At 42.3% G+C, this 14882-nt stretch overlaps 1 protein-coding gene across 23 annotated transcripts in view; it reads left to right on the forward strand.

Moving 5' to 3' along the window:
* The window catches only part of LOC105011989 (disks large homolog 1), a 145472-nt gene that overhangs the window by 104754 nt on the left and 25836 nt on the right, over positions 1-14882 (forward strand). For all 23 annotated transcript variants that reach the window (XM_020049079.2, XM_010872527.4, XM_010872530.4 and 20 more), the window contains 4 exons: positions 872-1016; positions 3017-3143; positions 6330-6486; positions 6952-7054. In XM_020049079.2, coding sequence (XP_019904638.2) covers positions 872-1016; positions 3017-3143; positions 6330-6486; positions 6952-7054 — 532 coding nt within the window. The remainder of the gene's footprint in view (positions 1-871; positions 1017-3016; positions 3144-6329; positions 6487-6951; positions 7055-14882) is intronic.

Raw genomic sequence — 14882 nt, forward strand, 5'->3', positions numbered from 1 at the left:
GAACATGAGAGAACATTACTGTAACAGATGGCAGGACATTAACCACAAGTTTTCGGCTAACAGGTATTTAACTGAAATCAACAATAATGTATAAAAATTATGTAATTGGATTTTGTTTTCAAATTGTGGTAATCTCCAGCTAAATTGGAGAAAGATGGCAATAATTCCAGAGTAGTGGGTATGATTCCTTTAAAGAAATCCTGAAATGACTTTACATTGACTACTTGCGATACAACCATTTTATTTTTGAAGGGGGATTTAGTAGTAGTGTGAATGGGATTCGGGGGATTTTCAGGAAGTAGTCTTGACTCCCTCTAATCATCTTAAAGGGTATTAGGAGATCTTTAACACTAATGCCAAAGAAGGCAGATCCCTGCTGACCCTTTTTATTCAAATTACTCAAAATAAGACTTTTATTTCATTTAGAGACTTTACTGCCATCTTAATGACATCACATTCTTTGTGAAAGGCACTATTGCACCTCATACAAACCTATTACTGAGAAGATTCCTTGAAGTACTTGTGGATATGGATTGCTATTATGTTCATCTCATCTTATCTGTATCGGGTCGCGGGGGCAGCAGCTCCAACAGGGGACCCCAAACTTCCCTTTCCCGAGCCACATTTGCCAGCTCTGACTGGGGGATCCCGAGGCATTCCCAGGCCAGTTTCGAAATATAATCTCTCCACCTAGTCCTGGGCCTACCCCGAGGTCTCCTCCCAGCTGGACGTGCCTGGAACACCTCCCTAGGGAGACATCCTGGGGGCATCCTTACCAGATGCTATCATGTTGTTTTTCGAAAATACCAGGCTGTTGGTTTGCAATGTCAGCTACCATACTAACCCACCGATGATCTCCCTTTCCCGCCAGGTAAACAGTGCTTGCCTTGAGGAGGTGAGCCACGAGGATGCCGTGGCGGCCTTGAAAAACACCACCGATGTGGTTTACTTGAAAGTGGCGAAACCCACCAGTGTCTTCATGAACGACAGCTTCGCTCCACCAGTCATCACCAACTGTGAGCTCTCCCACATCTACATATGGTTCTCCCACTCTATCCTCTAATCCCAGGGCAGCTGTGAAAGACAGACAGCGGGTCATGTGAAAGGAGCCATTGACGGGTGCTACATCGATCCACAACTTCCCAGAACTAAAGCATGATCCACAAAAACATGTTGAGCTCCCCAACCAGAAACATTCTACATTTTAGCAACCCAATGTGTTTTCATAGATAACCACTAGCATCCCATCCAAAAAGTCTTAATGCTGAATGCTTGTGACCCTGTGTTACCATACAGTAGATAACCACCACACTCCAGTCCAAAAAGTTTAAACACTAATTTGCTGGAATTTCATGAAATGAGAACTGAAGTGAATGACGGCCAAGGAGGTGTGGGCTTTAGAAGTAACTAGAGTAAGAATTAACCATAGCTGCTATTAGAATAGTATTTGATGAGGTGTGAGCTGGGGTACCAATGAGTCTGGCATTGTTTAGCCAGTTGACCAGAGTGTCAAGGTCACTGTGAGGCGCGTTGAAGGGGCTCTGATAGCAGGGTGATAAACGACATCTAATTCATTGAGGAGATTCTTTGTGGCAAGCCTGTAGTGTTGGCATAGTTGAGGATTGGCAGGAGGGTAATTGTTATGACGTGTACTTGGCAGTGTCGGTGAAGTGCAGGGCTCTCCAAGTATTGGCACCTTTGGTGAAAATGTGCAAGAAATGGCTAATGGTTCACAAAATGCCATGTTTGATCTTACACTCAAAATATGAGCGAAAACTTACAGTAAACTTGTTTAATAAAAAACAAACGCCTCACACGTCCTTAACTGGCAACTTCATTAAATAGTACCTGCAAAACACCAGTCACAACATCAACAGTGAAGAGGCGACTCCAGGATTCTGGACATTTTTTATCCTCTGCCTAGTGTCTGTGTTCTTTTGTCCATCTTCATCTTTTCTTTTTATTGTCCAGTCTGAGATATGGCTTTTCATTTGCAACTCTGCCTAGAAGGCCAGCATCCCGGAGTCGGGGTCTATTTAATGAAGCTGCCAGTTGAGGACCTGTGAGGCGTCTGTTTCTCACACTAGACACTCATGTATTTGTCCTCTTGCTCAGTTGCGCACCGGGGCCTCCCACTCCTCTTTCTATTCTGATAAGAGCCAGTTTGCACTGTTCTGTGAAGGGAGCCTTCCTGTTTCTTGGCAATTTCAGGGCTGGAATAGCCGACATTTCTCAGAACAAGAATAAACTGACGAGTTTCAGAAGAAATTGCTATGTGTTTTGCACATTTTGACCCTGTAATTTAACTCACAAAAAGAAAATACAGAAATATGCCATTCCAGTGTCTAAATTGTAATGCCTTGTCTGGGATGAATGATGATTAAACTGTAGCTGAATATACTGTTGATGTTCTCATGTCCGCGCTGCACACCAAGCAGGGCTACTGAACACAAGCCATTCAATTGTCATTGTGGTTTGACAGTAGTCTACAACATTAACCAGCATAGCGAGCAGGTGTTATTCATTGCATTCCTTTCTGTCACGTAAATTAATGGTTGTGATTTGTTTTGGGTTTTACCACTCACGTTGGGACATGTTACATTGGCAAAAAACTATTTTTTTTAATATAACTGAAGTGATATGTTGTCATCATAGTTTGAATACTATTTTTTTCTAGCTCACTTCAGTATTGACGCCTACTATGAACCAGCTCTGTCTTGTATTTCACCTGGACAATGTTATTGATAGTTCCAATCTGTTCTGGTGCTATTTCTGTGGTCATTGTTATTCAAAGAGATTACCTCCTCCTGGAAGTGGTGCCAAAAAACATATCTTTTAGTATCCTACCCTTCCTTTGTCTGTCCACACCAGGAAAGGCTCACTGTGAAGTGAACTCTTTGTTGATGGTAGTGTAGCCTAACGTAGTGCCTCCCTCGCTAAGCAACCATTGATTACAGTTTATCACACCCTAAGGCTTGGACCAATTGTATTGATACATGTTTTGCTCTTTATACAGCATATTCCCCTCAAATGGACAACCATGTCAGCCCTTCCAACTACCTGAGCCAGGCCCAAACCCCAGCCAGTCCCGGGTGTTACTCACCCATTCCCAAGAGTATGCTGGGAGACGACGAGGTCACAAGGTAAGCTGTGTAACTGATAGTTGAAGTGGAAAGAACCTTATTCTCCATAGAACTTAGCAGCAAAACATGCTATTGTTTTTTATTATTATTAAACCATTAATTTCTTACAAGGTCTGTTTCTTTTAACACAGAGCTGCTTTTAAAGTATTGTCACAAGGTTTTATGGGGATTATGACTATTTCAGCCAGTTAAAGGTTTTATGTTTGGTTATGTGCGAAGGAGAGTGTGTTGCTGTTAAACCTTGCTGCTGCTGACTTCATCAATATGATGAATAGGTCCTTTTCCTCACCAGTCTCTCTGTGGCATTGAGTCATGATACTGTATCTGCTCTTCCTCCCCCTCCTCCTCCACCATCATCCCTCTCTGGACGACTTTAGTTATCCACCCTCTTTTTCACACTTCCACACTTGTCCTCTCTCCTTTGTCTTTTTTCCTTTAATGCCCTCTCTCTCCCCCATACCTCTCTCTCTCTCTCTCCCATACCTCTCTCTCTCTCTCTCCCATACCTCTCTCTCTCTCTCTCTCCCATACCTCTCTCTCTCTCTCTCTCTTGCTCTATCTGCTGTGAGTTGGCAGATAACTTTAAAGTTATGAAAAGATTAATGTTCCTGAAGCTAGTGGGAGGCCAGCTGTTTAGCTCCTGGGGAGATATGTGGGAGGCAGGGCAGAGAGGTGTGCCAGATGAAGGGGGAGAGTGAGAGGGAGAGGGAGAGAGAGATGGAGTGCCGGGGCTAAGCTCTGGTCACCTTGGGCAGCTTGGTCGTTCCATCTCAAAAAGCACACAAAAGAGGATTTTCAAAATCATTGCTGTACTAATAGCACATGAAATTTGTAGTTGTTTGGTACTGCATTTAAATAATATTTCAACAAAATGTTACAGGAATGCCAGTCTCACCCGCATTAAACTACAGGAACGATATCAAAATAATTTGAGATTGCGGGTGTTATTGAATTCTGAAATGACATGGAATGGCTCATCTCCCTCCTGCCACAGCCAGAGCCACACTGTACTCTGCTGTTATCAGTGAGACAGACTTCCAGGCCGTATCAGCCACCTCTGTCTCCCAGTCAGAGCCACACTGTACTGTCCTGTCATCAGTGAGACAGACTTCCAGGCCGTATCAGCCACCTGTGTCTCCCAGTCAGAGCCACACTGTACTGTTCTGTCATCAGTGAGACAGACTTCCAGGCCGTATCAGCCACCTGTGTTTTCCAGTCAAAGCCACACTGTACTGTGCTGTTATCAGTGAGACAGACTTCCAGGCCGTATCAGCCACCTCTGTCTCCCAGTCAGAACCACACTGTACTGTGCTGTCATCAGTGAGACAGACTTCCAGGCCGTATCAGCCACCTCTGTCTCCCAGTCAGAGCCACACTGTACTGTGCTGTCATCAGGGAGACAGACTTCCAGGCCGTATCAGCCACCTCTGTCTCCCAGTCAGAGCCACACTGTACTGTGCTGTCATCAGTGAGACAGACTTCCAGGCCGTATCAGCCACCTGTGTCTCCCAGTCAGAACCACACTGTACTGTTCTGTTATCAGTGAGACAGACTTCCAGGCCGTATCAGCCACCTCTGTCTCCCAGTCAGAGCCACACTCTACTGTGCTGTTATCAGTGAGACAGACTTCCAGGCCGTATCAGCCACCTGTGTCTCCCAGTCAGAGCCACACTGTACTGTTCTGTCATCAGTGAGACAGACTTCCAGGCCGTATCAGCCACCTCTGTCTCCCAGTCAAAGCCACACTGTACTGTGCTGTCATCAGTGAGACAGACTTCCAGGCCATATCAGCCACCTCTGTCTCCCAGTCAGAGCCACACTGTACTGTGCTGTCATCAGTGAGACAGACTTCCAGGCCGTATTAGCCACCTCTGTCTCCCAGTCAGAGCCACACTGTACTGTGCTGTCATCAGTGAGACAGACTTCCAGGCCGTATCAGCCACCTCTGTCTCCCAGTCAAAGCCACACTGTACTGTGCTGTCATCAGTGAGACAGACTTCCAGGCCGTATCAGCCACCTGTGTCTCCCAGTCAGAGCCACACTGTACTGTGCTGTCATCAGTGAGACAGACTTCCAGGCCGTATCAGCCACCTCTGTCTCCCAGTCAGAGCCACACTAATGGAATTTATAGATCTTTATTTTTTCCATTGTAGAGACACACGCAAACAAACAAACAATTACAAACACATACACAATGAGGGGCACTGCCAGATGTCTTGTTACTCTGTTAGGCTCCCTCACCTCGCTCCCTTTTGCTGCGAGTGATGAAATGAAGAAGAATAGACAGAGGTAGACGAAGGGGGGAGAAACACAACCCATGTCTTTTATACACTTGCATACATTAGTGCATAGGCCCCTTGGTTTTTGTATGTGTGTGTGTTTCTGTGTGTATGGCATTAACAGGCAGTAAGAGAAACAGGCAGAAGGCTGTCTGGGGTTACAGGGATGTTGCTTTAGGTCACACGCATTTCCCCATTTTAATCCACTTTAATGGAGGGATTTGAGGCCAGAGCAGCATCACCCAACAGACGTCACACTGGTTACGAAAACATTTGTCACTACGTCATCCCCGCCACGCATACATCAGCATCGACCAATAGCTGAGTTTCTTTTTTTAAGGATGCTAAGCTTTTAGAACCAGCTTGCCTGCCATATCCACTGTCTAGTGCTCATTTTCATTTTCTCTCATCGCGCAAAGAGGCTACTGTGTAAGTCTAACATGCCATCGCCGAGGATTATGTTGTCACTGTGGGACAACATCTTATTGATATTGAAAACTATCTGAAAGTCATCTAGCGTTTGCTATATCGGACTGTTGAGACGTTGTTGTCACACACAACTGTACGTGTAATAATGTAATATTAAAGGATGGTGAGTGTAATAACGCTGTGCCCTCTGCAGGGTAATCCTTTGTGTGCCTGTGTTTCCTTCTGCCTGAAGTAACAGACATGTGTAATGTCCAAGACCACCACTAGGGGGTGTGCTAGGTCCACTAACAGGACTGGAAGACACGGTTTTCCTTTAGAATGTGTGAGTGGGTTCAAGGACTTTTTCTGTTGGTGTCAGTAAGTACTGTTCCATAGTTGTGTGTGTTCAAGTTTCATGGATTGTACTACCATGACCAACCTCTACCAGTGTGTAAGGGAGCGCTGTGTGTGTGTGTGTGTGTGCCGTTATGTGTTCCAGAGAGCCCAGGAAGGTGGTGTTACACCGAGGCTCTACAGGCCTGGGCTTTAACATAGTAGGAGGAGAGGATGGAGAGGGAATCTTTATCTCCTTCATCCTGGCTGGGGGACCTGCTGACCTCTGCGGAGAGCTCCGGAAAGGAGACCGCATCATTTCAGTAAGAACACACACTGACTTTCTCTCTCAACACACATGCACACACACCCTTTGGTAGGGTCCAAAAACCCCCAAAAAACATGTTGCTCACACCTTACCTGAACCTAAACTTAACCTCAATAATCTAACATTTATTCCTAAACTTAATTTAGCCCTATTGCCAAACCCTAAACTTAACCCGTAATATCTCAACTTTTAAAGTAACCTAAATTACAACACTACAATTCGACCCTTAACCTAACCCCAAAAGCCAGAAATGACTTTATCCTCGCTGGGACCAGCAACAGTTTCTACTCAGACAGACTTTTTGTTCATGTTCTTCAATCCTTGTGAGGACTTAAAACACACACACACAAACCTAGTCATGAAACACACACAGAAACTTGTTGGTTATCTATTAAGAAGTATTGATGACAGGTTGAATTGATTTTAAGTCTCTGTTTTCTCCTCTCCTGTGTGTGTGCAGGTGAATGGGGTAGACCTCCGCAGCGCGACCCATGAGCAGGCTGCTGCAGCTCTGAAGAACGCTGGTCAGACTGTCACCCTCGTAGCCCAGTACAGACCAGAAGGTGAGACATACTACTACTACAGTCGTCTAGAAATACAAGTAGGACTTCCACAATCATATAGAAATACTACAACTAAAATAATGTAGGAATACTACTATTATGATAAAGTACTTTTAATATAGTACTGCTGCAGTAATATATAAATACCACTATTTCAGTAATAGAGTAATATAGGAATAGTATTACTGCAGTAATATAGGAATACCTCTCTATATATATATATAGAAATACAACTAGTATAATAATAATATAAACATATTACATTAATATTGAAATGTTGCTGTGACAGTTATGGGATAATATAGGAATGCTACTGCAGTAACATAACATACATGGTATCGTGACAGACAGACGAAAAGACTAATCAGACAAGGGCAGATATTGGCAGATTGAGACACAACAATACCGTATTTGGAGAAAGAGCCCACTGATTAAGCCTGACATGAGTGTGATTTGTGATGTGAGAGTGATCTTGGATGTGATCTGGGATGTGATCAGGGATGTGATTGATGAGGTGAGCGTCCAGGGTAGAGAAGGTCACAGCACTGGCTAACTGGTTATATACATGGATTATGTTATTCACTCCAATGTCTTGGCAACAGGACCCTCTAAGGTGGGAGGAGAGGTGAGAGTTGTTCTCCTGCCTTGCGCGTGCGCGGTACACACACACATTTTCCACTTTCGCAGAACTAGAGAATGTTGGTCAGTCTATCAGGAACTCCAACTACAGGGCAAGACTATTCTTAGTAACAATTCTGAAAGTCCATCTACAGGACAAGACTCTTGCTAACAACTGCTTCTGAAAGCCTAACTACAGCACAAGACTTCTTAACAACAGCTTCTGAAAGTCCAACTGCAGTACAAGACTGTTCTTAACACTTTCTGAAAATCCATCTATTGAACAAGACTCTAGTTAATAACAGCTTCTGAAAGTCTAACTACAGGACAAGCCTTTTGTGTTGCCTCCTCCTGTCAGGAACGTTATTTGTCCCATGGCTTACAGAATGGACACTGAATGCAGATATTGGATTGGTCTGTGGAAACTCAGCTCAGGTCTCTCAACACCTCTGTGTGTGTTCCGTTTGCTCTGCATATTATTACCCTTTTCTGCGTGCTGTCTGTCCAACCCTTCAAATGTTGAGTAGTTTCAGAGGGGCTTGTTGATTGTCAGAGGGCTTTGTTGATTGTTAGAGGGGTTTGTTGATTGACTATTTTCAATACGCTGCAAATTTTTTCCCTCTCTCTCCATCCATCTCTCTTCCTATCTCTGTCTCTTCTGGTATCTGTCTCTTCCTGTCTCCATTTCAGATTTTTCTTGTCTCCATCTCTAATCTTTCCTTTCTCCATGTCTGTCTCTTCCTAACTCAATCTCTGTCCTTCCTATTTTGTGGATCGATCGGTAATGATGCTTTGTGTGGGACTTTGGTAGTTTAATCAGTAATGATGCTTTATGTGGGACTTTTGTAGTTTAATCAGTAATGCCACTTTGTGTAGGACTTATTAAAAGCAATCGATAATGATGCTTTGTGTGGGTCTTTTCGGGACTGATATGTAATTATGCTTTCTGTGGGACTTCTGTCAGTGTGTTTAGAGTCTCCCTTGTTTCAGCCCTAACCCTTAAATAGCCAATTATTACCATGCTGTGAATTGTACTGCATATCTGAATATTAGCTGAACTGCAGGTCAGCAACAAACCAAATGTACCTAGTGGTGATTTCGGTAAAGTTCTGCAACTCGGGTAACATTGTGCTTTAACCACTTTAATGCGTGTATTTTCTAAATGTTCCAGTCGATAGAGGAAAGACAAAGAAGATTTGACACTGATATAATTAAAAGCAGTCGGCTTCAACCCCCTCCCAGCTCTCAGACTTCCCGTCTATACCCGTGACTTATAAAATGTGCTTGCTGACTAGTATGAGATACTCTATTGTCAGTATAAGATGGATCCTTATTGATACTTGTGTATAATAGGAGCACATACAGTAGACATTTCTCTGTTTTAAAATGAATAAAAACCAATAAACATGACCAATTCTATTTGATAGCTATACTGCAATTTGAATTTAGTCATTTTAGTTTTCATTGAAACATTTTGATCCATTGGTTGTTGGTAACAACTCCGAAGTCATTAGTATTTTTAGTATATTTTGCTGGTGTGTTATCAGCACTCACAGAGAGACAGACAAACCACTTTGATTTTAGGTTTTGCAGAAATCTATGTATAAAGTAACGCGGCTATGAAAAAAAGGTTACAAAAATGAGCGGAGTGGAGTGTAAGCAGCAATTTGATCCATGATGAATGGAGGCAGTTTGAAAGGGGATGCATGGCATGCATGGTGTGTTAATGGAACAACAGAGGGGAGGGAATAGAGGAGAATAGGGTGTGTGTTTCTGTGGGTACTTATAACTATTCATCTGGGGCCCACACATCTACCACAGCCCTATCTCATTTCAATATCTCTCTGAGGATTTGGGAGAGTTGAAGATCGCATGCCTTCCTTGTAGTCATCCACAGCAAGCCGTTCTTCCTTTTTTCACACTACTTCACCAAACAGGAAGTCACATGGTTTGACATGTGTGTGGGCACACTTTCTTTATCGCAAATATTGTGAAAAAAGTGTGTGTGAGAAAATGTATGGAAGAAATAAGGTTGTGTGATCATTAATTCCATATTTTGATTCATTGTTACCCCATAGTTATTTGGCCGTACATTTAAAAAAAAAAAATTAACATGCTCACTCTCCCTGATTTCTTCTGCCTGATTTGTCGCTAGTGGTGGCTAAAGTTAGCTGAAGTTTGAAATGGTTTCTACAGAAAGGTGAAATGACATTTTGTCTTGGACCATAAGCTACTTTCAGCAAGAGGAACCATCTAACATCAAAAATTAAAAAAAAAATATTTGAAATAGGCTGAGAGATTACGATCCGTAAATAAAAATTTTCTGTGTAATATGTGTTTATCAGGGCTGTGTGGGACAGGTGGCTGTGCAACCTGACTCATATCCTCCCCACAGGGTTCTGGGTGGGACAAGCTTTTTTCATGACTGCTAAATCTGTTCCCTTCCCTGCGAGGGGGGTGTGTCTGCCCTGCTCTCGTGGCGATGCTGTGTTCCGATCACTGATCATCAGCAGGACTTCCTGAGGCGGCGCTCCCCACTTCCTGCCAACACCGGGGGAGTGACACACGTATCTCCATTACTACAGGCAGGCCAGGACAGGGCATGATAGGAGTGAGGGAGTAGAAACGAGACATGGGAGAGAGAGAAGGGAAGGAGAGAGTAAGAGGCAGAGCAGAAGGTGAGGAGGAAATGAAGTGAACGAGGGAGCTTTTAAACAGAAGGGGGAACAGGAGGAGAGTAATGCTAGTTTTAAGGAATGGGCGGTGTAGGGGTCTGCTTATGGTCAGTTTTGGACCGAGTCCTGGGATCCTATCAGAGGCGTGTGCCACAGGAACTATTTATATCAGCAATTAGTCTGCGCACGACTCGGCACAGCACCGGGGCCGGCCACAGCTCAGCACACCATGCTGTATACATTGTGAACAGTCGGGGGATTTGAACCGCACAAAACAAAGGCGGCACTACCAGAATAAAATAAGTCAGGCAAAGGAGCTGGAATGCGTTTAGTTGTCTTTTTCTTTATTGAGAGTCCAAAAGAAACCAAACATCAACTGAGGATTGTATTACAAACATAGACAAAATAGATTGAACAATAATCCCATGACCCAGCTATAATCCCTTGACAAGGGTATACTCCCTTGACCAGAGTATTATCACATGACAAGGGTATTATCCTTTGACCAGGGTATTATCCCATGACCAAGGTATTATCCCATGACCAGGGTATTATCACATGACCAGGGTATTATCCCATGACCAGGGTATTATCCCATGACCAGGGTATTATCACATGACCAAGGTATTATCCCATGACCAAGGTATTATCCCATGACCAGGGTATTATCACATGACCAAGGTATTATCCCTTGACCAGGGTATTATCCCATGACCAGGGTATTATCCCATGACCAGGGTATTATCCCTTAACAAGGGTATTATTCCATGACCAGGGTATTATTCCATGACCAGGGTATTATCACATGACCAGGGTATTATCCCTTAACAAGGGTATTATCACATGACCAGGGTATTATCACATGACCAGGGTATTATCCCATGACCAAATGTTCTTCATAAAATGGCAAACATGACAACAGTAGACTTCTTTCACATCAACTGTGTCTCAACCCAAAGGCAGCATTACAGTCCTTTTGGACACAAACTCATGTAATATTGCCTTCCCATCAGCCAAACTGAGAATAAATCTATACAATAAATCTTACTGGATTTGTACTGTTTTTTCCCATTTAAGGGACCAAAATGCAAACAACAACTGGATCAATTCATTGATTCCCTCCAAGGTAGCATGAGCACGACGTGCGTGAGCTCAAGGATGTGTGCGTTTGTGTGTGATTACTTGTTAATGCCTACAAGCATGACTGCATTGTTATTCAGTGGTATGTACACAGTGCTGAGAGATTTACCATGATATAAAATGATAAAATATGAGCTTCATCTCCAGGATTTCCATTTGCAGCTGTCTCTCGCTGTCTCACACTGTCCCTTGCTGTCCCTTGCTGTCCCTTGCTGTCTCTCGCTGTCTCTCGCTGTCCCTCGCTGTCCCTCGCTGTCTCACGCTGTCCCTTGCTGTCCCTCACTGTCTCTCGCTGTCCCTCGCTGTCTCTCGTTGTCTCTCGCTGTCTGTGCCCTTGGATGGATAACTGTTCATCTGGTGTCAGTGAGGCAACCCAAACCTCAAATGCATTTTGACACAGATTCTTACACTATGTCCAAAATGATCCTATTTACAGTCAAACAATAGAGTACTTTTCATGTTTTGGACTCATCATTACTGATTCAATACAGTTATGTTTTAAATCAGACCAACACAATAATAGTGTATTGGGAGCTGGGCTGTGTTGCTCTAGGAGATCCACTAACCTGCTCATGGATATGTTGGTGCAATGTTGGCAATGGAACACCTTTTAGTAGATTGAGACAGACATTTGACAATGTGTTTACAACTTCTGTGTACTCTCATATACTGCTTCCACTTATAGGTACTATTTTCCCTCTAATTTCCCTTCTCCCTAGAATATTACAGTTAATGGAATTACACTTCTTTAACAAGAAGCAGTGCTGCTGCACCTCCAGACTCATTGGTCTGGATGTAAAACTGGATGTTGAATGGAGAAGATGATACCGGATGATAATGTTTCATGTGACAAAAATAGAATGTTTCAGCCATGTTAGCAATCAGCGTGAGGACGTACAAGCCGTGAGCATCAGCCTGCCCAGAATAGCTAAGGAGATGTTAGTGATTATTATTACGGGTTACCAATTGGTTACAATTGATTTCATCATTGGGCCACATAGGAGTTGGCATCATTGTCACTGCTGAGACATTGTTTCTAAGACAAAAATGTTTTGTGGTGTAAAAGCTTTCCCCCTGGGTAATATACATTTCCATTTCAGTCACTAAGGACAGAGCTACTTCATTTGTCTATAAGCAAAATTCTGTAAATGTTTTTATTTATTGGTCACAGCATTAAAAGAACCACAAAGAAAAGTTCACCAAAAATGTTTATGGACTACACTTCCCCAAAACCTCACACACCATAAATTATTATAAATGTTAAATAAATATAAATACATATTTTTCTAAAACATCAAGAAACAGTGAATTCCAAGTATGTGTACATTACCAAATTTTGTGTATTCAGTTTTTTGGCTCTATTTTCCAGCACTTTGGATTTGAAATGCCACAGTGTCAATGGGCTTAAAGTGGAGCCTGTCAGCTGTAATTTTAGTGTATTTTTATCAATATTAGATTAACCAATTCGAAATGATAGCACATCTTAGGGCACCAAATTTGGATCGAATAACATTATTATGTACCGTAATGTAGTCATGTTTAGCACTTGGTGGCATACACTTTAATTTGCTTGCAATGATTGCCTTGAGTCAGTGACACATCACTGGACATCACCCGGTGCTGGGTATCTTCCACGGTGTTGCTCTACTAGCCCTGTACGGCAGTCAATGAAGACAAGTGAGCCAGTTCCAGTTACAGCCATACATGCACAATCCTCATGTAGAATACTTCAGATCATGAGGTATTCTTTGTATTGTATTCTTTTCGCCAATCTAGTACAGGGGTTAATATTCATCTCATCTTTGTTCCAGAAATCTTTATGCATCTCATTTTTGAACACTTTGTTCCAGAACTCCATATGCTCTTTTAGGTACTTTTCAGTAAAATGTAACCTGGCCATTCTGTTCTTGAGGCTTACTAGTGGTTTTTATCTTGTGATAAACCCTCTGAAGTTCATTTGGTCTACTCTTCTTCTTATGGTAGTCTTTTACACTTCTATCCCCACCTATGGGACAGTGTCCCTGATCTTTTCCACCGATGTTAAGGTATTTTCTTCACCACTGAATGTATTCTTCTGTCATTCATTGAAGTCGTCTTCCTTGGTATACCAAGTAATTTGCCATTCCTGGGCTCAGCCGAACAAACCAAAAAATGTAATTGCAAGAAGTATGCTGTTGTTGGTGCTTTGGTAAGCTGTTCAGAGCCTCTGAGACAAGGATAATCAACAGCAGGCCTGGATCAAACAGAATCTGTAAGATGTCCGTAGGTATAGCAAAAATACCAAACCAGTCTCTATGCAGGTTAGAGCAAAGGACAAAGAGGCAGAGTAGTTTGTCGTCTGCAGTTTTACATTTTTCACATAAAAGTATCAGAAAATATTCTGTGTAATTTGTTTTTTTCTATATTATAATCAAAGACCTTGAATTTATGAAACAAGGTCTGGAGTTGATTGAACAGGTATTAATGTTCTCCCAGCTATCCTCCCAGTCTTTGGATATTTCTGTGTCTAGTTCCTAATAACTAATACAGCTCTGAATATTCTGGTCAATTAATGCAGCAGATAGAGCTCACTACGCTTCATTAAGATAAATGATGCTTGCTACTGAAAGAAAAAAAAATGAACAGCTAATGTACTTCTTCATTTGTCACATCCACTCTCCCCTGTAACAGCTCCTGCAAAGTGAGCATAAAGCAGTTGGGTTACAAGTCTGATGCTTAAATAGGTTAATAGAGACAAGACAACAGTTAATTGACATATGAAATCAATTGTTTCGCGGGTCCCCAGGATGCCGTTCCCTCACAGGTATCTGAAAAAAAACTGTGTGGCAAGATCTTAGGTTTACCTTAGCTGATCAAAGGAGGCAAAGGTTCCTTCTATGTATAAATCCCCAATGGTATGAATCCCCAGGTTTCTCCATCACTCAATGTATTATTATTATTGGAGGGGAAAAGGAGTTTCTGGTTGTCAAGAGCAGTAAAGCCATTGGTTCAATACTGCCAGTACATTGATTTTCAAAAACTGGAATGAAAAGCAGACCATATTTGTCCTCCAAACTGAGGATTAACCGATAGCCTAAATTATTTAGTCTTAACTGAATATTAAAATTAACTTTTCTTAAGAACATTTATCTGTGGTTGACATGATAACCACCAAAAAATGTATCGTATATCTTTAAATTCATACGTAAATAAATAGCACTTTTGTTATTTACCTTAGGATCACCATAACGTAAGCAGCAATATTTCTACTGAAGCACTACTGTATACTTTTAGAAGGTATAATGCTAAACTTAGAACAGCATTTTAGTTTAACAAGCTCTAGGATATTTAGGAGGAATGGAGAACAGAAGGTCACAATTTGATAGCTCGAATACAATTAATAGATTGAGAAAGGT

This window comes from Esox lucius, chromosome 8, assembly GCF_011004845.1.
Source record: "Esox lucius isolate fEsoLuc1 chromosome 8, fEsoLuc1.pri, whole genome shotgun sequence".
NCBI classification, from domain to species: Eukaryota; Metazoa; Chordata; class Actinopteri; order Esociformes; family Esocidae; genus Esox; species Esox lucius.